This window comes from Hyperolius riggenbachi, chromosome 7 (assembly GCF_040937935.1).
Source record: "Hyperolius riggenbachi isolate aHypRig1 chromosome 7, aHypRig1.pri, whole genome shotgun sequence".
NCBI classification, from domain to species: domain Eukaryota; kingdom Metazoa; phylum Chordata; class Amphibia; order Anura; family Hyperoliidae; genus Hyperolius; species Hyperolius riggenbachi.
In genome coordinates, this window is record NC_090652.1 from 241823477 (window position 1) to 241848883 (window position 25407).

The 25407-nt window shown below is 43.2% G+C and overlaps 1 protein-coding gene across 3 annotated transcripts in view; it reads left to right on the forward strand.

Annotated features, from left to right (window-relative positions):
* Window positions 1-10405, forward strand: part of ZNF385B (zinc finger protein 385B) — a 271136-nt gene extending 260731 nt beyond the window's left edge. For all 3 annotated transcript variants that reach the window (XM_068245425.1, XM_068245426.1, XM_068245427.1), the window contains one exon: window positions 8936-10405. In XM_068245425.1, the coding sequence (XP_068101526.1) occupies window positions 8936-9148 (213 nt within the window). In that variant the 3' untranslated portion in view covers window positions 9149-10405. The remainder of the gene's footprint in view (window positions 1-8935) is intronic.
* The last annotated feature ends 15002 nt before the right edge of the window (window positions 10406-25407 follow it).

The following is a 25407-nucleotide window of genomic DNA, read 5'->3' on the forward strand; positions in this document are numbered from 1 at the left end:
GTAACGAAAAATCTGCAACGCTGGATGGATTGCGGAAATATGGTCGCATCCAGTCCGGCAAGCGGACCTTTCAACGCGGGATGCGGAAATTCGTCCGCATCCGCTGCGCACACCCGTCCGAGCACTCTGCTCCAAACTCACCAACATGCTGTTCACCAGGGTTCTGCCATCTTGCCTCTAGGGGGTGCGGCCGCACGCCAGACACGCCTTTATACTCTTAGAAAGCGTGTCAGCTGACCTGGAGGTCAGCTGACATTTTAGCCTGCTCTGATTGGTTGCTGCCTGGGGTGGAGACTTCTCTCCCAGGCAGTATATAAGGAAGTGCTTTTCAGTCACACTTCGTCTGTGTTTGCGATACCCTGTGTCAGCACTCAGACCTTAGACTAGATCCCAGGTGTTGAAACCAAGGACTTCACACCTAGACTAGGAGATTATTATTGTTATTGATTCTCTGTGTATGATTCTGTGCCTGTCTTGACTTCTCTTCTGCTTCCTGATTCTGTACTCTGCCAGCCCGTACCGTTAACGACTATTGGCTTGGTTCCTGACTATTCTCTCGTCTCATGTCTCTGTACTGTTGCCGCCTGTACTGTTGCCGAACCTCTTTCTGTCTGACCTTGCTCCCTTCAGTGGAACGTCTCCCACTGTTGGGTTATTATCTGAGGCTTGCCTCCCTGAGACGCCGGCCCTAGCAGACCGTTACTGCCAGAGGCCGAGATTCCTCCACTGCCACTTTGGGGGATCTCACACACGGGGTTCCCATTCAGAGGTAACCACACCTCTGAGGAATTGCCGTGTGGTGGATATTTCCACAACTTTGTGAATATTTACTGCTTTGTTTATTTCCATGTTGTTAGTGTGTCCACTGCTTTACATCTACCCGCATTATTAGCAATTCCGCAGATTGCTATATAATCGGGTCTATCCTTGTATTATTGGCGATACTGCGGATCCCCAATAATCAAGGTTCGGGGTGTGACACTGGTCTGAGTAGATCATTTCAGGCACTTACCGTGTTAGTGAGCCTTCCGCTGATTTACCATCAGGAAGATACTGACTATTTCACTCTAACATATCTGCATTAGTGGTGATTCTGTATATCACCACTTAATCAGATATTTGTGCCTCTTGCTGACACCAATCGTTACAGAAACACAGACCATAAAGAAGTAAGATGGAGGGGGTGATAAACCAGCTTCAGACTGTAAGGGCAGAGTTAGAACAGCTGAAGATTACTGTAACTGCACAGCAGGCTCAGATTACTCAGTTAAATGAGACTGTCCAAAGGTTGCAATCACCACTTAATGTTCTACCTCCCCCGGCTCTTAGTGAGCCTAAAATGAACATTCCTGAGAAATTTTCAGGCACAAGGTCAGATTTCCAGAATTTCCGTCACAGAGTGCTGTCTTACTTTGAGATGAAACCTGTGTCCTCGGGAACCGAGGCTCAGAAGGTCACTCTTATCAAGACTCTATTGCATGCAGATTCCCAGACGTGGGCTTATGGCTTACCTGATGAGCATCCTGCTCTGTCTTCTGTCCAGGAGTTTTTTAAGGCCATGGCGGTCATCTACGATGATCCAGATAGTGCCGCCACGGCCGAACGTAAGCTCAAAAACCTTAGACAAGGACGCAGTACTGCTGAGGAGTATGCGTCAGAGTTTAGGAAGTGGGCTGTGTCCTCTAGATGGGAGCGATATGCACTCTTGGATAGATACCTAGATGGGTTGTCAGAAGCAGTAACTGACGTGATGGTTAGTCATCCGGAACCCAAAGATCTAGATGAGGCTATTACACTGTCTATTAAAATAGATAGGCGTCTGAGGTACAACAAGGAGGGCAGGTACCCCATGTACTCTAGGACTTCTGGGGCCAGTAGCTCGGCAGCAGTTGAGACTGAGGAGCCGATGCAGTTAGGCCACGGGCGCCTCACGGAGGCGGAAAGGTCAAGAAGACACAAAGAGGGTCTTTGCATGTACTGCGGGGAAAAGGGCCACATTGCACAAAACTGTGGTAGGAAGTCGGGAAACTCCTCGGCTTAGGTGTGGTAGGGGGTACCACCCTAAGCGGAATTGTTTTACCTCCAAAACAAGAAAAATTTTATTGCCCTGTTCCCTAAATTGGGAAGGGCAGAACTTTCCTACCACAGCATTTGTAGATTCCGGGTCAACAGCTAACTTTTTAGATTTAAGCTTTGCTTTAAGTTTAAATATCCCTGCACTTCCGGTAGGAAGACATTTATATGTTACAGCGATTGATGACACTCCTTTGCAAGGAAAGTCCCCACTGTGTCAGACACCTCCCCTCTCGCTGCAAGTGGGAGCTCTGCACAGGGAGGTCATACAGTTTTTCGTTTTAAAGATGTCTACCTCTACGGTGATACTAGGGTTGCCCTGGTTACGATTACATTCTCCTCAGTTTGATTGGGGGAATGGGCAGTTGACTACTTGGTCGCCTTATTGTACACAACATTGTTTACAGAATGTAGTTTTGTGTTCTACTAAGATTCAAGTGGAAAGAGTACCTCCACAATATCAGGAATATGCTGATGTCTTTTGTCCTAGGGCAGCAGATCAATTACCCCCCCCATAGACCTTTTGATTGCCCAATAGATTTGAAACCAGGAACCATGCCACCCAGGGGCCACCTATACAACCTCTCGTCCCCGGAAAAATTGGCCATGGACGAGTACATTCAGGAAAATTTGCAGAAGGGTTTCATCCGCCCTTCAAGATCTCCTGCAGGAGCGGGATTCTTTTTCGTTCAGAAAAAAGATGGTGGTTTGCGCCCCTGTATTGACTACAGGGGTCTAAATAAGATCACGATTAAGAATCGGTATCCACTACCGCTAATCGACGATTTATTTACACAGGTTCCCGGGGCTTCTGTTTTCACTAAGTTGGATCTAAAGGGGGCCTACAATTTGATCCGTATCAGGTAGGAAGAAGAATGGAAGACGGCATTCAACACTCCCAAGGGGCATTACGAATACTTGGTGATGCCCTTTGGGTTGTGTAACGCTCCTGCAGTTTTTCAGGAGTTCGTTAACGAGATTTTTAGGGAGGTACTGGGTCGCTTTGTAATCGTCTACTTAGATGATATCTTGATATTTTCTAAAAATATCACGGAACACCGCCAACATGTGAAGTATGTGTTACAAAGACTCAGGGAGAATCAATTGTTTGCGAAATTAGAGAAATGTGTTTTCGAGGTAAAGGAGATTGCCTTTCTTGGTTACATTATCTCTACATCAGGGTTGTCCATGGATCCCAAGAAGTTCTCTGCTGTAAGGGATTGGCCACAACCATCTGGGCTTAAAGCACTACAGAGATTCTTGGGATTCGCAAATTATTATAGAAAATTTATCAAGGGGTTCTCTTCGGTGGTGTCTCCGCTTACTAATTTGACAAAAAAAGGGGCTGATGCCACTCATTGGTCAGAAGAAGCAGTTGTGGCATTTTCCTCTCTGAAAGAGGCATTCTGTTCTGCTCCCATATTACGTCATGTAGATGTTGCTTACCCATTTATAGTGGAGGTGGATGCCTCGGAGGTTGGAGTAGGAGCAGTATTGTCTCAACGTTCAGGACTTCAGGGCAAGCTTCATCCCTGTGCTTTTTTTTCCAGAAAATTCTCCCCTGCCCAGAGAAATTATGATGTTGGAAACAGGGAATTATTAGCCATCAAGCTTGCTTTTGAGGAGTGGCGCCACTGGTTAGAGGGGGTGGAGCATGTAATTACTGTGTACACGGATCATAAAAATTTACAGTACATTGAAAAAGCTAAAAGACTCACCCCCAGACAGGCTAGATGGGCTCTCTTTTTCTGCCGTTTTAATTTTATAATTACATTCACACCAGGGAGTAAGAACGTTAAAGCGGACGCCCTTTCTCGTTGTTTTGAACCTGAAACTGCTCCATCTCCTTCCTCAGAAAGTATTCTGTCGAAAGAGATCATCCTGGCAGCCACTGAGATAGTTGAAGACCTTCCTAGCCTCTTAAGTCCTTTTCAATTAGAAGTCCCAGAAGGGAAACCAAGAGGGGTTCTTTATGTCCCTTGTACTTTACGTCCCAAAGTGCTGCAGTTGTTTCATGGACACAAGAATGCTGGACACCCTGGCATTACCCGAACCCAAGAATTGTTGTGTAGATCTGTCTGGTGGCCATCTCTACAACAAGATTGCAAGGAATTTGTTAAGACCTGTACCGTCTGTGCCAGGAGCAAACCCTCCCGACTGGCTCCAGTTGGAACTTTGCAGTCTCTGCCCTCCCCTCAGGAGCCATGGACACATATTTCCATGGACTTCGTGGGAGAACTTCCAGATTCCAATGGAAAGACTGTCATATGGGTGGTCACAGACAGATTCAGTAAGATGGCCCACTTTGTGCCTTTGAGTGGTTTCCCTACTGCTAAAAACTAGCACATCTTTTCATTCAAAATATCTTTAAATTACACGGCATTCCAGAGAATGTTGTCTCAGACAGAGGGGTCCAGTTTGTCTCTAGGTTCTGGCGGGCCTTCTGTAAGGGGATGGGTATGTTGTTGTCCTTTTCATCAGGTTACCATCCACAGACCAACGGCCAGACAGAGAGGACCAATCAATCTTTGGAACAGTTCCTGAGATGTTATGTGGCGGACGCCCAATACCAGTGGGCGGAGTTTCTACCATTTGCTGAGTTCGCACATAACAATCTCAGGAATGAGTCCTCTGGTTATGCGCCTTTTCAAATTGTCAATGGGAAATCTCCCAAATTTTCTCCTTTGCCAGTGTCGACCTCTCCATTCCCTGTCCTGGAGGAGTGGCAGGAATCTTTCAAGAGGATTTGGGCTAATGTCGGAGAAAATTTAAAAAAGGCTTTCATCATACAGAAGAGGCAGGCAGATAAGAGACGGTCTGCGGAGTGGGAGTTTAAACCAGGAGACAAGGTTTGGGTATCAACTCGTCATATAGCTCTGAGGCAGCCATCCGCTAAACTGGGGCCCAAGTATATTGGACCATATCCAATTTCCGAAAGGGTTAATCGTGTTACTTACAGAGTCAGGTTACCGCATTCTCTAAAGGTGGGGAAAGCCTTTCATGTGTCACTCCTGAAACCAGCTGTTCAGGTGGACTCCCTCCCGCCTCACCCTGTCATGGTTGATGGTGAGCCTGAATGGGAGGTTGAGGAGATCTTGGACTCCAGACGAGTTCAGGGTTCAGTGCAGTATTTGGTGCATTGGAGAGGGTACGGTCTAGAGGAAAGATCCTGGGTCAAAGCAGGTGATTTACATGCTGATAAACTTAGGAGACGGTTCCATGAGCTCCATCCTGACAGGCCAGGTGGGACGTGTCCGGAGTCCACGCCTAGAGGGAGGGGTACTGTAACGAAAAATCTGCAACGCCGGATGGATTGCGGAAATATGGTCGCATCCAGTCCGGCAAGCGGACCTTCCAACGCGGGATGCGGAAATTCGTCCGCATCCGCTGCGCACACCCGTCCGAGCACTCTGCTCCAAACTCACCAACATGCTGTTCACCAGGGTTCTGCCATCTTGCCTCTAGGGGGTGCGGCCGCACGCCAGACACGCCTTTATACTCTTAGAAAGCGTGTCAGCTGACCTGGAGGTCAGCTGACATTTTAGCCTGCTCTGATTGGTTGCTGCCTGGGGTGGAGACTTCTCTCCCAGGCAGTATATAAGGAAGTGCTTTTCAGTCACACTTCGTCTGTGTTTGCGATACCGTGTCAGCACTCAGACCTTAGACTAGATCCCAGGTGTTGAAACCAAGGACTTCACACCTAGACTAGGAGATTATTATTGTTATTGATTCTCTGTGTATGATTCTGTGCCTGTCTTGACTTCTCTTCTGCTTCCTGATTCTGTACTCTGCCAGCCCGTACCGTTAACGACTATTGGCTTGGTTCCTGACTATTCTCTCGTCTCACGTCTCTGTACTGTTGCCGCCTGTACTGTTGCCGAACCTCTTTCTGTCTGACCTTGCTCCCTTCAGTGGAACGTCTCCCACTGTTGGGTTATTATCTGAGGCTTGCCTCCCTGAGACGCCGGCCCTAGCAGACCGTTAATGCCAGAGGCCGAGATTCCTCCACTGCCACTTTGGGGATCTCACACACGGGGTTCCCATTCAGAGGTAACCACACCTCTGAGGAATTGCCGTGTGGTGGATATTTCCACAACTTTGTGAATATTTACTGCTTTGTTTATTTCCATGTTGTTCGTGTGTCCACTGCTTTACATCTACCCGCATTATTAGCAATTCCGCAGATTGCTATATAATCGGGTCTATCCTTGTATTATTGGCGATACTGCGGATCCCCAATAATCAAGGTTCGGGGTGTGACACTGGTCTGAGTAGATCATTTCAGGCACTTACCGTGTTAGTGAGCCTTCCGCTGATTTACCATCAGGAAGATACTGACTATTTCACTCTAACATATCTGCATTAGTGGTGATTCTGTATATCACCACTTAATCAGATATTTGTGCCTCTTGCTGACACCAATCGTTACACCCCCCGACCAAAAAGCGTCATTAGAGGCCCTTTGTTGCAGCCAAATTTCCCTCCTGGGCCCCTGAGCTGGCTACTGACCCTCCCCCAATCAACTCCCAACTTAACAGACTCTGCAGTGTCCCTGGGGAGCAATAGTTGAGATTGGGAGGGACACCTTGGGGGCCCCTACAGGCTCTGGGGCCCTGAGGCAATTGCCCATTTTTTCCTATGGTAGCTCTGGCCCTGCCAGTACGTAAGATGTTGCCGTCTGTGATAAGTTTCAGAAAGGATCAGAGCAATTTTCACCTGTCAGCTCTCCTACCCCTCATTTGCCAATAACTTTATCGCTACTTGTCACAACAAAATGATCTTTATCTTTTTTTTTTTACCACTAATTAGGCTTTCTTTTGGTGGTTCATTAGGCTAAGAATTATTTTATTCTAAATGCATTTTAACTGTAATAATAAGAAAAAAAAGAAAAAATTCATTATTTCTCAATTTTCGGCCTTTATAATTTTAAATAAAACGTGCTACTGTGAATAAAATCAACGTATTTTATTTGCCCATTAGTCACAGTTATTACAACGTTTAAATGATGTTCCTAGTACAATGTATGGTGACAATATTTTATTTGGAAATATAGGTGCATTTTTTCAGTTTTGTGTCCAGCACAAATTACAAGCTCATATATGCAAATATAACAGTAATATACCCTCATGCCATGCATAGTAAAAAAAAAAAAAAAAACGGTGGAATCCCTAACATAGTTCATATATTTTTTTAAATGCTGTCTTCTCATTGAAGCCATGCTCTTTGCCTTACGGGCACTTTGATTGGTTCAGGGAAGACTTCTTCCCTTTCACCAATAGCTGTTCTCCGAGACCCGATGGGTACCCACAGCAAGAGTACGAGCACTCGGCGGCAGGGGAGGATGTTTTCAAACATCCTGTGGTCTGTAAAGAGGGATCAACAGGACGTTTTAAAACGGCGGGTGGGCGGGTAGTGGTTAATATATCAGAAGTTTACTAAGTCAAGATTTGCCATACATTGTATATTCATACAGGCGCTTGGTCAGGACCTGGGAGTTTACTATAGCCAGAGGTTTACTATATCAGAGTTTGCTATAACAAGATTCTACAGTATAAGGGCCTCTAGATGCCTCCTATAGCCTTAGGTATCTGGATTCTGTATGGAGGTATTCTCGACCATTCTTCCATCCAAAATCTCTCCAGTTCAGTTAAATTTGATTGCGCCTGAGAATAGGCAGCTTGCTTCAAACCAACCCATAGATTTTTCAATGATATTCCAAAACTTTGTACTTCTCCATCTGCATGGAATAATAATTTATCTAGTAAATTATTATGCAGGCTGAAAGGGGTTCCCAAACTTTTTTATTTGACTGCAAATATGGTACATCAGCTGAATATTGTCCCATGCAGTTATTATGCACCACTTGACCCTCTTTTCCCATCTAAAGAGATCTGAGAAAGCCCCTAGCTGTTTATTGTTTGTTTCTTCTTGTTTGTGATTACTTCGATTATCCACACATAATCAACTGCTCACTGCTTATCAGCCCACACTGTTCTCTGCAATCTTTTGTTTTTCTGTGCAAATCACCGGTCAGATCTTACGTATAGATAACACCAGAAATATGTGCGTAAGATCACTGATGTAAGAGAATACTTGAGGCACACAGTCATGGAGGGAGGAGAGAGAATGGTGAAACTGTACAGCAGACACCAGGGCAGTTTGTGGTTGATTCATATATTATACGTTCAGTTGTCCTTTAAGAAAAGTTCCACCAAACCTCATACAATGGCATGAATGAAGGTACATACTAGTTATACTCACCACAAAGAACACTGTCACTGGATCCACCTTTTTGTCATAGTATTATTGTCAGCTGTTCGCTATGCACCTACCACACTATAAGTTTTGTGTCTTCTTGCTGGTCTTTATAGTCCCTGGACTATAAACCCATCTTGAAATCTGTACTGACTGACTAGCTGAATCAGATGTGCACTGAGAGTCCACACAACCCTGACAGCATTCTGATCGGTACATCTGACTAACATAGTTGAACTCAGTTCATTGTATTTCGATCAGTATTCTCCTTTAACAGTCATATGTTTGATGTAATATAGGTGGGAGGAGGCACCACAAACCATTGTGACCAGCTGGAAAGCAGTGTGAAATAAACAATCTTACCTTCATAGAGGAATTATAGTAAGATATATTCAATTTAATTGACACTTAAAAGACCTCATGTTTCGGGGGCCTTACGCGCTTCTTCGGGTAAAAAAATACAGTGTCTGTAACTTGAGCGCCTCAGACTTTGGAGCGCCTATATTTCATGAGTCCTTGGAAAAGGTTTATGAGAATATTTTTGAAACTTAAAACGTACCTCTTTGTTGTTACATTCTAATCTTTTTGATTTTTTTTTCTTTTTTAGGCAAAACTGGCATTCCAGAAAGACATGATTAAGCCTTTAACACCAACCTTCCTGTCTTCGCCTCTCGCTGCTGCCGTCACCTCTACAATATCATTACCACCCCGACCCCACAACTCATTGTTTCAAAGCCCTGGATTAGCACCCACGTTTCTAAGACCAACTCATGGCTCCATCCGGGCCACCACAGCCTCTATATTGTTTGCACCATACTAGCTGCACAGAACTAGCCTAACGACAGCTTAGTAGAGATAAAGGACTAGAAATCTTCAGATAAAGACATTTTTGCACTGTGGTTGCTTCTCTAAAAAGGGCCATCTTGAATTTCACTCAGAGAGAGCACACAGTTCCAGCCATTCTTTGCCATTATCAACAGCTCTGTGAACAAATCACTGAAACGCGTAAGTCTGTGTTGTGAAACGCAAGATCTTTTTAAGCTCACGTAGAATTGTTTTGGGATTTTTTTTGCAACCTTGTCTGTGAGTATTTTTTTTTTCAATAGCAAATACAAACAAATGTACATTATCATTTTTGTTTTCGTCCTGGCAGACTTGAAAATGGGGTCCTTCCTGGTCCTTTGGTGTAAATACTTGTTTGGACTCCAAATCCACAAAAAGTGTGGAATACATAAACTTTTAAAATAAATAAATAAAGTGCTTTATTGTGAATAACACCAAACCAGTGGCTACTTTAAAGTATTAATTTGTGTGATCAGCTTGTATAATCCACATGGAGATGTGTAGTATCGACCCAAGTGATATTGTGTCTTGTATAGTTCTAGACTATAGATGGTGTTTAACCCACTGGGGGGGCAATTCAGCTATGATGCAATTTTCTTTTCTCCCATTCTGCTACCATTTTAATAGATGAATTAAACTAGAAAAAGCCATATTACATTTTATTGTCATAAAGAAAGATTATTGTTACATTTTAATTTATGAATCTGACTGCTGCTAGGCTATCGTTCGGCCAGCACAAAATATACAGAAAATATTTATACTCAGAAAGTTAAATAATAAAAAAATATATCTATGGATGGATTTAAAAGAGAAAAAATAAAAAAACAAGATAATAAAAAAAAGTTTGGTGAGTTCATAAACTATTTTCTGTTTTAAAGCTGTTTTATTAAAGGTCACGTTATATTAAAGGTCACGTTATTTTGTGGCCCACTAATGCAATAATGTACAGAGTATAACATATTTATAGATGAATATCCATCCTTTTTTTTTTTTTAATTTCTAGAGGCTTATTACAGTACAGGCATTATTCAAAAAAAAAAAAAAAGTATTCAATGAGAGGGAATGCAAACTGCAATTCTGAATGGTTTGGTTATTGTAGCACATAAAACAATGGAGCACAAAAGAGAACCTGTTCAAGCACATTCATTTAGAGCATTTTCTTCTGCGAACATTAATGGTTTCAGTCTCTGTGTACTTTTTTAATGTACCTTTTCAATAAAACATCTTGAAAAGAGGTCATCGTCTGAGTGATTCATATTGCTGTGGTCCTTTGGGAGTTGTTCATGCAAATGTCCACTAGGTGTCAGTACAGTTAGCCCAAAGATGTATGACTCTAACTTTGTTGAAAGATACAAGTAAAAGAGGACTTTAAAGAGACTCTGTAACAAATTGTTTATCTTTATTTCTTCTATGCTATAAGTTCCTATGCCTTTTCTAATGTGGTCTGGCTTACTGCAGCTTTTCCTAATTGCACAGTAGCTGTGTTATCTCTGTTATATGATCTAATCTTCTCTCTATAGTCGGCACAGTCAGGCTGAGGCAGTCAGACTGGAATGTGCAGGGCTGCTTGTGATTAGCTAGAAGCTGTACACACCCCCTGCAGGCTCTGTGTGACTAACACACTCTGCTTAGCTGAGCCTATTAGAAGCTGGTTAGTTTGTTTGTAAACACTGCCTAAAACTGGCAATTACAAGCCAGGTTTGCAGCAGAGAATGGCAGAAACAGCACAGAGGGGACCAGGAGCACATAATGAATAGAATGGTATGCTTTTTATTGTAAGAATTTCAGAGTACAGATTCTCTTTAATGCTTATAGTCTTGTTTTAGCTGGCTGGAAATTTTACAGTACAGGTTTAAAAGAATAAAGAGTTTAAAGTAAACTAAGAGTGAAATGGAGGCTGACATATTTATTTATTTAAAAAAAAATACCAGTTGCCTGGCAGCCCCGCTGATCTATTTGGCTGCAGTGGTGTCTGAATTACATTAGAAAAAGCATGCAGATAATCTTGTCAGATATGACAATAATGTCAAAATCACCTGATCTGCTGCATGCTTGTTCAGGGTCTATGGCTGAAAGTATTTTAGGCAGAGGATCAGCAGGATAGCCAGGCCACTGGTATTGCTTAAAAGGAAATATATACGGCAGCCTCCATATCACTCTAACCTCGGGTTCACTTTAATCCACTATACTTAAGGGCCCGTTTCAACTAGACCCAAATCATTTTTCACATGCAATTGCGGATGCAGAAATGCAGCCCATTGAAAATCACACAGCAGATTTTTGCAGATCGTAATCGAATCCCCATAGCCGTGCATATGACACGACTATAGTGATTTGGACGTAAAGTTTTGGAAATGGACGCGGCACCACTGTGGAAATGCAGTCTTACTATGTGCTGGTAGTGTGTTTAAAGTTTAGCACATGGCACCACATGAAGCGGAACACGCATACTGCACGTAACATTTTTACATAGGTTGGCAATGTGTATTACCTCCAGGCTCTGCACTGAGAGTGGGCGCAGATTTCACTGTATGCTGGTGCCCCTCCTACATGCGTTATTGACTTGGAACAAAAATCATACAGAGAGACAGCCAATAATGCATGTAATATGGCCACATATTACTAACATATACAATAATCTTGACATATTGGACTCAATCCAATTCACTTTTTTTTCTAGGTGATATTTTCAAATTATAAATAAAATCCCTTTTAACCACTTGAGGACCCACCCTTTACCCCCCCTTAAGGACCAGCGCTGTTTTAGGTGATCTGTGCTGGGTGGGCTCTGCAGCCCCCAGCACAGATCAAAGGGCACTCAGAGCGATCAGATCGCCCCCCTTTTTTCCCCACTAGGGGGATGATGTGCAGGGGGGGTCTGATCGCTCCTCCTGGCTGGCATTTTGTGGGGGGGGCACCTCAAAGCCCCCCTCCGCGGCGAAATCCTCCCCCTCCCTCTCCTACCTGCCACCCCCGGGAGATCTGGGCTGCACAGGACGCTATCCGTCCTGTGCAGCCAGTGACAGGACGTCCCCTGTCACATGGCGGCGATCCCCGGCCGCTGATTGGCCGGGGATCGCCGATCTGCCTTACGGCGCTGCTGCGCAGCAGCGCCGTACAAATGTAAACAAAGCGGATTATTTCCGCTTGTGTTTACATTTAGCCTGCGAGCCGCCATCGGCGGCCCGCAGGCTATTCACGGAGCCCCCCGCCGTGAATTGACAGGAAGCAGCCGCTCGTACGAGCGGCTGCTTCCTGATTAATTAGGCTGCAGGTGGCGACGCAATACTGCGTCGCTGGTCCTGGAGCTGCCACTTTGCCGACGCACGGTAAAAGCGTGCGGTCGGCAAGTGGTTAAAGTGTACCTGAGATGAAATAAAAATAAAAATTCATACCTGCCTGGGGCTTTCTCCAGTCCTTTTTGACCTGATTGCTCCCTTGTCGCCCTCCTCCACTTCCTGGATCCTCCGTTCTTGGTCCTAGTAGCTTTGGCCAGTCGGGGGCAGTTGGCGCAGGCACAGTGCAGCCTTGTGGGCTCCTCTGACTCCTGCAGATACCAGGAGCAATAACAGAGGATGCAGGAGGCAGAGGACTGCAGCGTGGTAGCGATCAGGCAGAAGGGGGCTGGAGGAAGCCTCAGGTATGTATGTATGTATTTTTTTTTATTTCATCTCAGGTTTATTTACTTTACCACCACCACCACTTTACCCCTTTGTTTACACAAATATAAACAAATAATAAACACTTGGGTTTGTTTCTATTTTTAGAACACACTAACTCTGTATCTCCATCTTGTGGCCAAAAAGTAAAACCACATCCAAATACCCTATTATACACCTTCCCATGGAAAAATGAAATACATTTTTATTATTTTTAAAAGCCCTTGGAGGTCAAGTGGTTAAGCCACCAGTAAGCAAAAAAAAAAAATTTAGAACTATTTTGACAGTACTTTTTCACCTATCTTTTTTGTACTTTTTTCAATTGAAACGTGCACAAATCATCTTATACAGAAGATGAAACATTATCTCCTTGGAGAAAAAGTAAATTTGGTCAGGCTCCGTGGCCCATATGCAATTCACTTTTTCTCCTGAATTTTCTTCTATGTGATATTTTTACAACTTAAAAATAAAATGCCTTTTACTCCACCAGCAAGCAAACACTTAGGGCTTGTTCAAACCTAGGGCAATGATTACCTATGAGAGTGTTCACATCTGAGTGGTTCGATTCCGATTCCCTCACCAAAGCGCTGCCTGTACCATTTTTGAGGCAATTTGCCTCAATGGAAGGTATAGGGAAATTGCAAAGAGCTTTAAAAACACTTTCTATAGCGATTTCCCCAGCGCTTTCATTAATAAATACATTGTATTAATTAATTTCTGGGTGAAATAGTTCACTTCCTGATGTCAGTCAGAATCACTCTGCAAAAGCGCTTAGAAAAGGGTTTTATACAAAATCACAGAGTGCAGATAAGCACCTGGAGGCGCTAAAAAATTTGCGCTAAAAATCGAAAAACATTGGCATCAGCGATTTTGATTTTAGATGTGAACAAAGCCTTGTACTTAAAATAATACACAAAATAATTTTGAGTACTTTTTCACCTACTTTTTGGTACTTTAGTACCACCAGAAATGCAGCAGGTGGTGTGTTGTGATTGAACTAGAATTGCATCGCATTCTAGTGCAGTGAAAATGGAGCACCCTGATTTGCCAGAAAAATCAAGAATCCTTGCAGTTGTCAAATCACACAGGCTCTGGAAATCTGATCAATGTGTGTGCAGTGAAAACAAAGTGTCATTGTCAATATGCCCACTGGTATATAAAAAATAGATTTTCCCAAAGTGTAAAAGAATCTGGGCACCAATTAACAAAGTCCAAATTAGGTCACGTTTTATTCATCCTCAATCAAACTGACACAGAGTGCATATTTAGTAGCCTAACAGCCGTTTCACTGGTTATACCCACTTCATCAGAGCTATATGTTTTTGTTCTGATGAAATATAACCTGTGAAATGGCTGCTTAATATGCACTCAATGTCAGTTTGATTGAGGATGAATAAAAGGTGACCTAGTTTGGACTTTGATGGTTGGTGCCCGATTCTTTCATACTCTTGGAAAATATATGCTCTCTGTTGTCTGGAGGCACAACCAAGGCACCTGATTCACTCAACCAGTCATCTGGTACCAACCTAATTTCTGGATCCCTTATTACCTCTCCAAAGATCTTCCTGACAAGGCCCACAGTTGCCACCTGTTGCATGGAGACAGATATCGAGGTTACTCCATCCACGCTGGAATACTCTACAGCAGACTTTTTTATGGCAGCTGTTAAATGCCTCTTTGATCAAAAGTCACACCTCGCATCCACCACTGTCCATCGCTATGGAGAAAAAGTGGATGTCATACTTGTTTACAACCTGCAGGGGGCAGCAGCATACCTCAGCATGTATTTCTTAGGAGAGGCACATTTTCTGAAAGTAGTTCACTAACTTTTATGTAGCTTTGTAGGGCTATTGAAAATGGTCCTTTGGTTTATAAGTTGGCTTGCACCTATACAAACAAGTTTACAAACAAACAATTGTGTAAGCTTAGAAAAGAAAAAAAAACAGAAAAATATAATTTGCAAATAATTTAAACACTGTAATAGAAAATAGTATAGATATAGACAATACCTCAAATAAGCTGAAGTTGTGGTGCCTATACATTACTTGATATTGCAGGCCAATGGACCTTCCAATTCAATAATTTTTCTTGGGGCACAATGATAACTATGGACTCTAACACTTGCTATTTGGGCAACCAAATAGTGACCCTTCCATCTGTTATTTTCTCTACGTACTTATTCATTCACATGCTATACTATATTGGGCTCTTGGTTTGTCCTTTGTCTCTACAAGATTGAGACTAAATTGCACTACATGATCAGGTGGCCATACACTCATCAATTTTCTCATACAATTCCTTGCAGATTCGATCCATCTGCTGAGAATCAATTCCCCCAAAATGTCAGATCGATTTTTGATCCATTTTAAACAAAAATTGATTGAAAGAATTGGTCCGACAGGTTGAAAAATGTAAAATAATCTGGGGTGGGGCAAGAGCATTGGCAGATCGATGGCATATAGCTTTGTATTGCATCGAACAGTGTAATTCTACAGTTCGATTGATTTTCAATAGATTCTCTACTGGAATATATTGGAAATTGATGTGTAGTGTATAGTGGGAATTGATTCCTTCTGAATCAATTATTTTCAGAAAGAATCAATTGTGTGGGATTATTGGGTGGAAATTTATGAGTGTATGGCCGGGCACTGCACAAAGTTGGCCTTTATTGAAGAGTGGCAAGAAGAAAGCCATTGTTAACAGAAAAGCATAAGAAGTCCCATTTGAAGTTTGCCACAAGCCATGTGGGGGACACAGCAAAAGTTTTTGGCCAAAATGCAAAACGCTATGTGTGGTGGAAAACTAACACTGCACATCACTCTGAATGCACAATCCCCACTGTCAAATATGGTGGTGGCAGCCAGGGGAGTAACTAAGATCCACCGGGCCCCCCTGCAGAAATTTTAAGCTGAGACCCCTAAACCCCCCACCCCCCCTCGCCCTGGGGGCCCGCTCAGGGCGGTTTGGGGGGCTGGAGGGGTCGCAGCATGAGGGGAAAGCTATGGCCGCACTCGGCGGGGAGGGGGGACAGTCCCTCCCCTCCCTCACCTCGGGCTCTCCCCTCTGCGCTCCCCTCCAGCTTAAATAACTATATATGTGCAGCGGTGGACAGCGGCAGCAACATACCATCCGTGCGCTCCAGTGTGGACGCTTCCCTCTCTAGCGTCTGACGCGACTTCCTGTATATAGGGTGGAGAGCCCGAGGGGAGAGAGTGGGGGGCCGTGCCCCCTCCCCGCCGAGTGTGGCCATAGGTTTTCCCCTCATGCTGCGATCCCTCCAGCCCCCCAAAAGGCCCCCCCGCGGGCACATGTTACGCCCATGGTGGCAGCATCATGCTCTGGGGGTGCTTCTCTTCAGCAGGGACAGGGAAGCTGGTCAGAGTTGATGGGAAGATGGATGGAGCCAAATACAGGGCAATCTTGGAAGAAAACCTCTTGGAGTCTGAAAAGACTTGAGACTGGGGCCGAGGATCACCTTCCAGCAGGACAATGACCCTAAACATAAAGCCAGGGCAACAATAGAATGGTTTAAAACAAAACATATCCATGTGTTAGAATGATCGAGTCAAAGTTTAGATCTAAATCCAATCGAGAATCTGTGGCAAGATCTGAAAAGTGCTGTTCACAAATGCTGTCCATCTAATCTGACGGAGCCGGAGCTGTTTTGCAAAGAAGAATGGGCAAGGATTTCAGTCTCTAGATGTGCAAAGCTGGTAGAGACATACCCTAAAAGACTGGCAGCTGTAATTGCAGCAAAAGGTGGTTCTACAAAGTATTGACTCAGGGGGCTGAATAATTAAGCACACTCCACTTTGCATTTGTTTTATTATTTAAATGTTTGGAAACATGTATGATTTTCGTTGCACTTATCACGTGTACACCACTTTGTATTGGTCTTTATTTATTTATTTTTTTATTTTTTTATTGTACTTATAAAGTGCCAACATATTACGCAGCACTGGACATTATTTTAGGTTACAGACAATATTTAGGGGTGACATACAGCAATATGACAATACAGGAATACAAGAAAACCAGATCACGCAGCACAGTATGAGTACAAGGTAATGCTTAGTCAGTCACTGGATGGGAGCATGGAGATTAGGCAAGTTAGGTTCACTTAGATGCATAGCATGGGTGCACAGTAATGGAGGTGCATGATCAGGTAGGACATAAAAGGAGGACGACCCTGCCCAAAGGCTTACAATCTAGAGGGAGAGGTAGGGACACGAAAGGTAGGAGAGCAGAGTTCAGCTGGGGTTTAGAGCAATTATGAGGGGTGGTAGGCCAGAGTGAAAAGGTGAGTTTTGAGGGCCTTCTTGAAGGTGTTGAATTCTTAAAGGTGTTGGAATTCCAATAAAATTGATTCATGTTTGTGGCAGTAATATGACAAATGTGAAAAACATCATGGGGGCCGGATACTTTTGCAACATCCCCACTGTGAACGTAGCCTAAGAAATGCCACATCACTCTATACTCAATATTAACTGAACAGCTGCACAGGGATGACGAGCACTGCAAAAAGGGAAGGGACAGGAAGAGTTTAGAAACAACAGTGATGACATGCTTGTAAAATTCTGAAAGCACAGCACAATCTGTAGCTAGTTGTTTATCAGTATAGTCATGGAGTAACAGCTTCTATTGGACATGACACAGAGATGGGTTAAGATGTAATGGGGTCTTAGGCAAGGTAGCAGATTTGAGGCTCCCTTGTGTTCCTTTTGGTAAGCTGAAGTGGAGAAAGGTCAAAGAAGGTGGCAGGTGGGCCCCTTGACACCCTCTGGGCCACAAGCACCTGCCTAGGTTGCCTAGTGGATGGATCCTGCTCTGAATGACAGCATAAAATTTGGGACTACAATTAATAATGCATGATTTATGGACTGTATATTAGATTGTTGATCAAGGATCCCCTTTGATACATTTAAGTACAGTCAAGTTTAAGTACATTAACACTTTAAAGGACAACTGAAGTGAGAGGGATGTGGAGGATTCCATATTTATTTCCTTTTAAGCAATACCAGTTGCCTGGCTGCCCTGCTGATCCTCTGTCTCTAATACTTTTAGCCATAGACCCTGAACAAGCATGAAGCAGATCAGCTGTTTCTGGCTATATTGTCAGATCTGACAAGATTATCTGCATGCTTGTTTCAGGTGCGATTCAGTCACTACTACAACCAAATACACCAGGAGCACTGCCAGGCAACTGGTATTGTTTGAAAGGAAATAAATATGGCAGCCACCATATCACTCTCACTTCAGTTCCCCTTTAAAGAATAAGGTGCTCGACTTACTAAACATTACTGTGTCTAGATAAAATGTGTAAAGTTTACTGCTAAACAATGCATGCCATGTAACATGCGTAATGCATGTAACACGAGCATTTAAAGATATTTTGGTAATGGTTGTCTCTTTTATGTGAGTACAGATTCACCAGTCTCATTTTATTGCCAATAGATTTGTTTGCTCTCCCACATAGACAAAAAACGGACACCGAAACACAGTAGTATGGCATGAAAACCTTTTTGTGGGTCTCCCCGCTTCCTCAGAGACCCAATTACTAGCCTACATGGGTCTCTGAGGAAGCAGGGAGACCCGTGAAACAGTTGTCAGGCTGTACAGTACTCTATTATCTGTTTTTGTCTTTGTGGAGGAGGCAATAAATCTATTGGCAACTGAATGAGACTGGTGCCCCGATTTCTGTGACTCTCTGGTGAATCTGATAGCTTTTGGTTGTCACAGAGCACAGCTTTAAATGCCGAAGAAACATCCTCCAGGTCTTTGCAATCAGCATTTCATGCCAGCATCTGTGCTTGAACTGTTTGCTCTTGCTGACTGATTATGCAAGTACACTGAAATACTGATCAGGGCTTCACTTTAAGACTGGGTTCACAGTAGTACATTGTGTTGCACTATAAAGGCCACTTTGTAACACGGCTTGCTGCACTGCAATGCACCACCTACGCAGTATTCACAGCGGTGTGGTATAGTGGTGTGCGGCATCGTAACACGCTTCATGCAGTGCGTTAACCCCAAAACGCAAAGGAACAGCAACACCGTATGTTATCAGCATTTTGCATCGCATACAGTAAAGCAGTCAATGAAAAGTAGACTTCACTTTCACTGTTAATGTGCAAATTTTGCGGTAATGCACCGCATGCAGTGCGTGCTGCTTGTCATTATATCACACGTGCCACGCCGTGAACGTCACATAGGTGGTGCATTGCTTTGTTTATTTATTTATTTTTATGTATTTATTAATGAAAGTACAGGTTCACTTCCAAATAATAGAGAAAACATTTTTAGGGCCATTGCATACAAACGCTTGGCGGGCGTTTACCACCAGCATCCGGGACTTGTTGTTAAATGCTCCCATTCACGTTTGTATTGGGCAGCGTGTGTCGCTTATCGGTGTTTGCGAGAACGCGGCGTTCTGATCCCAATTTTCTCCATCGTTCCTGGTGACCCTGGCTGCTTCATGCGCTGTCCATGGTCGATTACTGCCGCCGCCTCTTCATGTCCACCTGCTGGGACGAAAACTGCCGATTGTGCCGGGAAGCCAGCGAAAGCCCCCGAACGAGACACAGCCGATGGGACGCTGCTCGTATCCGGGCAGAAGCCAATGTGAACCGGCCCTTAGATACGTTTCAGAGTGGAAATTCAGATGATTAAAAATGCATATTTGTGACTGATCCTCTTTAGAGCATCTTGCAAGGTAGATGATGCGTCAGCGTCTTTCCTCGCTTTGTGCTGTACATAGCCGGCCTTTGACCTCAGAGATCAAATCGGTCGCTCAGGGCGCTGGCTTTCAAGGGGGCACCTATAGCTGGCTACCTATACCGAGGGCACCAACTCCTGATTTCCTATACTGGGTGCACCTCTAGCTGGCTACCTATACTGAGGGAGGGCACCCACTCCTGGCTACCCATACTGAGGCCACCAACACCTGGCTACCTATACTGGAGACACCTACACCTGGCTACCTATGGGGGGAGACCTACAACTGACTTCCTATACTGGGGGCACCTATTCTTGGCTACCTATATTGAGGGCACCTACACATGAGATCCTATACTGGGGGCAGCAATACCTGGCTACCTACTTATACTGAGTCCGAGGGCATTTTTTTTGGGGGGGGGGGGGTGTAGAAGTGCACTGCGGCTATAGTGCGTGGTTCAAATTGTCGGTGCTGTGCTATCATTCCAAATTTGGGGGGGTCGCTAACTGTCCCACTGACTGCATTTATTAATATTACTGAAAGGTTCTAGCCTTCATTTTTAAGTTTATTCAGGATAATGCACTCTTTCCATCCATTTTGTGGTTAATAGTATTTTTTCTATTATACATATATGATGTATCACGGAGATCTGAGCATTTGACGTCATGTGTCACGAACCACTGTCCTAAGAGGTAACTCAGGTGAAGTGTGTGTGTGCAAAGAGGATGAAAGGGGGGGGGGGGCACAAAAATTAGGTTTCGCTCAGGGCGCTGTGAAACCTAAGGCCGGCCCTGGTGCTGTATTTCTATTCAGGACACAGAACATTTTGCAAGTGATGAGCAATATTTGCATTTTAAATGTTGAACATGCTCCTCAATGCTTTACTTATGGCGGTGACGTTGTGAGCGCTATTATGTGGCTTTCAATAACAGGATTCAGATGTTGATTAACACACAATATTGCATTGTATCAAGGCTTGCCTGCCAGTAGAGTCTCCGGAGGAGCAGGCAGCTGCCTGGAAAGTTTAGGAATTTAATGGCATAAAGGACTAAGTAAAACGTTCAGAACGAGAAACACTGCCTCGCTTAGATCAACTTGCTGCGGAGATATTTTACAGAAAATGTCATGTGCACAAAGCTAAAAGATAAATATATGTACAAATCACACTAGAGAGTTTTTTTTTTTTTAATAACACATTACCAATGAAAATAGAAATAAAAAATCTGTCTGCTTTTATAAGCTTCATGACAACAATCTAAAGCCTGGAATCCACTAGCAGTACTTTTTTAAGCACTTATCATCAGTATCAAAAAAACTCTTGATAATGTAATGCTATGGGGGATTTTTTAAAAATCACATCCCTCTAGTGGGATCACACCCATAGCATTACATTAGCAAGAGCTTTTCAAATCACAAAGTGATTAGAAAAACACTCCTAGTGGCTTCCAGGCTTTACAAAAGGCTTAGAAAAGTGCTGCTATTGGGTTCCAGGCCTAATATTAATTTATTTTTCCCCAAAACATAGAGAAGTAACGTGGCTTCCCCTGAAATTGTCCCTATTGTATCATCTGCCTATCTGAGGTTGTCAATATCTCTTTTAGCAATCTCAATTCCATTTTTTGTCAGTCCAGCATTTTGCATGATATACTCTGCATAAAAATATTACACTGGCAATCCTGCTGCACACCTTATCACTTCAAGTGACTCTAGTGAATAGGTCCACCAGACCTCCACTAACCATGAAGCCCAATCTCCATTTTCCATCCTGTGCAGAGCTCATAAATATACATGCAGTACAGTTCAGTGTTTGGTCCCTGAAAAATAAAATAATTATGTTTATTTAAATGTTTGCAAATGACTTTGATATATGCTAATGTGAGCATTTCTAAATGGTGCTTCTGTATGAATAAATAGCTGGAAATGAGTTTTGCTGCAGTGACACTATTGTCATTCATGAGCGTCACAAAGAGGAAATCACTTAGCAATTGCTTTGATATTCTGCCTCTTTAACCTTCCCGCTATATCTTTCTAAATAAAAAAATTATACTGTTTAAAGTCAACACCATTAAAGGTTAGACGTGATTATGAAGTATACCAACAAAGTCTTAGAATGTCAGTCTTCTAATGGGGTCATTGAGTAGCATTTAAGAATAAACATGATAGGAAACAACTATTTATCAGACTTCAAGGGAGCATCAGTAATGGAATCACAGAATGTTTCATCATTTTTGTTTTATGTGTTAATAAAGTTTAGAAGATGTAAAAAAAAAATCTTAATTTTATTTTTTAAAATCAGGGTCAAGACAGTATTTGTATGAAGTTTGTATGTTCTCCCTGTGTTTGTTTGGGTTTCCCTCTAGGCAATCTGTTTTTTTCCCACATCCCAAAAACACCCAGTCGGTTGGTTCCACCCAAAACTGGGCTTGGCCTATGATAGGGATTATGATATTACCAAGGTAGGGATTGGATTGTGAGCATTGCTGAAGGAAAGTTAGTGAAGGCCTGGCGCTTCCATCGAGGCAAAGAGGGCAATTGCCCTAAGGCCCTAGAGCCTATAGGGGCCTCCAAGGTGTGTGTCCCCTCCCCTGCAGCTATGGTAACACCATATGCCTGCAGGGAACGAGAAGGAGAGGTGCCTTGGGGAGAAGTCCAGAGTGTAGAGCATAGAGCCGCCTCCTCTGTCCTGCCTGGAGTCGGTAAGTAGGTACCCTAATGTGTGTTGACTCTAGATTTGTAAGGGAAAGGAGGCGGGGAATAATGGGGTCCCCAACAATGATGTAGGGACATATGATGGACACCTAATGTATTTGTGTGACTGGGAGTGTGGTGGGATGGGTCCTGAAAGTTGGCTCGTAGGCTGTGAATGGGGGGGGCATTGCTAGGGGGGGCGGCCCCTAAGTTACTTTTGCCCCAGGGCGTCATTGCAGCTGGAACTGGCTCTGAGTTAGTGACATGACTAAATACTCTGTAAAGCACTATACAAGTAAGTAATAATAAATAATATAATGTTACATAGAATTATTTTTTTTCAGCAACTGCCCAAGACCCTGGCCTTTGTGGCCTTTCTTGAAATCTAACCCTGCTTATAGGTAAAATAAGAATGCTACTGAGAATGTTACATAGTTACATAGTTACATAGTTATTTTGGTTGAAAAAAGACATACGTCCATCGAGTTCAACCAGTATAAAGTACAACACCAGCCTGCTCCCTCACATATCCCTGTTGATCCAGAGGAAGGCGAAAAAACCCTTACAAGGCATGGTCCAATTAGCCCCTAAAGGGAAAAATTCCTTCCCGACTCCAGATGGCAATCAGATAAAATCCCTGGATCAACATCATTAGGCATTACCTAGTAATTGTAGCCATGGATGTCTTTCAACGCAAGGAAAGCATCTAAGCCCCCTTTAAATGCAGGTATAGAGTTTGCCATAACGACTTCCTGTGGCAATGCATTCCACATCTTAATCACTCTTACTGTAAAGAACCCTTTCCTAAATAAATGGCTAAAACGTTTTTCCTCCATGCGCAGATCATGTCCTCTAGTCCTTTGAGAAGGCCTAGGGACAAAAAGCTCATCCGCCAAGGTATTATATTGCCCTCTGATGTATTTATACATGTTAATTAGATCCCCTCTAAGGCGTCTTTTCTCTAGACTAAATATGCTCTGAATCTCCAATGATCCATACCCCCAGGACCCTACTAGCACTTAATAAACTTATTAACTTGCATGGGTTTGTTCCATTATTTTTTTTTAAACAAATTGTATTAAATTTGTGAAAAGAATATAACAAAGTTTCTTGCGTAGAAGGCAAACAGGAATGTACTAATGACAGTTGCAATGGTTACATTAGTATTCACATATAATTTCTTAATTGTTTATCATATATATATATATATATATATATATATATATATATATATATATATATATATATATATATATATATATATATATATATATATATATATATATATATATATTACAAGAGACTTTCACAAAAATTTTCCTTTAAGCCCACCCTAACCCCCCCCTAACATACCCCACCCAGTCACCATCTCATAGCTGTCTAGAAGAAATTGGAAAGGAAGATGCTATAGATTCCTGGTCATATCAGCCCTTGCGTTATATCTAGGATAGCTCTCCTTCAGACGCAGTTTACCCAGCTCTCCCAGTAGATCTCTCTTGGCATACCAGGAAGTGTACCGGTATGGTGTCATAATGTTGCGGATTCATAAAATATTATGTACTTGGACTTTCAGACTTTGGATCATAGAAACTAAACAAACAAAGCTGGGGTGTTAGTTCAAATTTACACTTGCATATGTTCAAAATATATCTCTGGACCTTTTCCCAAAAGAACTTCACTGTTTTACAAGACCATAAGCAATGGAACATATTAGCATTTAGGGTATGGCACTTGGGGCAACATGGCTGATAATTTGGAGGTGGATTTTTATACTTGATGTTGAAAGCATATTTGGCATGATGTATCATTTTGAAGTGTGACTCTCTAGCTGATTCATCCAAAATTAGTGAGCGAATTAGATTATTACCCTCTATGATATGTGCACTTACATTTTCATTCTGAATTTCTTTTGTCCATGGGGAAAAAATATGAAAAGCTCGCTTTTCCAAGGATAGATTTATTATACATTCTTGGATCTCTGATAGGGATAATTTTGGTCTTTGGGGATTAAAGAAGTTGTCAAATGCATTGACATTCATGATCTCTGCCATGTTGCTTCCAAGGCCAGAAACATAGGACTTCAACTGGGCAAAATACAGAAAATGGGACTTGGGAATACTTTAGAGCGCTCTTAATTCTAGGAAATTTTACCATCTGTTTTTTTTTTTAAATACCAAAGATTCCCAAGTTTGGATATCCCCTTTGTTTCCCATGCCAAAAAGCCCCTGTAACGATTATGCCACTACTCAGATGACTGAATGTTGGTGATCTGCGGAATAATGGTTTTACAGGACCTTACCACAGGAGTTGGCAAGGAACACTCAGGACACCAACAGAACAGACCAGACACAAGGCCCCTCAGTGGGGCTGGAAGGTACAGACAGATAAATACGGTTCTAACGGTCACCTGTGGAGCAGGTGATTCAGACCTTACTGCAGTCTCAGAGATACAAATGACACGGCTCTAATGGTCATCTGTGGAGCAGGTGATTCAGACCTTACTGCAGTCTCAGCGATACAAATGACACGGCTCTAATGGTCATCTGTGGAGCAGGTGATTCAGACCTTACTGCAGTCTCAGAGATACAAATGACACGGCTCTAATGGTCATCTGTGGAGCAGGTGATTCAGACCTTACTGCAGTCTCAGCAACAAGTTCCTTCCGTAGTCTGGACTCTCCACGGGGAGGAGTCAGACAGGGAGAGGGAAGGACAGAACGTGAGTGACACCAGATAGAGGGTGTCACTAACAGGTCTGGCGTTCTGTAACGATCGGTGTCAGCAACCAGAGGGAATCCGATCCTTGGCGATCCGCAGTATCCCCAAGAATACAGATATACCCGATTATTGAGGATCTGCGGAATCGTCAATAATCAGATATGTCTAACCTCTAGACACCAGGGAGAGTGTAAGTGTTTGGTGCAACAGTAATGTTTTGAGGGCTGCACCTCAAGAGCAGGTACAGGGCAGCAAGGAGTACTGCGCAAGTACAGATTCCTTCCGAAGGCCTAGACCTCCCCGAGGGAGGAGTCAGGCTGAGCGCAGGAAGGACAGAGCGTGAGTGACACCAAAGGTAGTGTCACTAACGGATCTGGGAACTGCCTCTAACAGTAAGGTCAGTTCTCGCGGTCGGGCAAGCCAGGTCGAAAACACACGGACAGACAAAGTACAGATT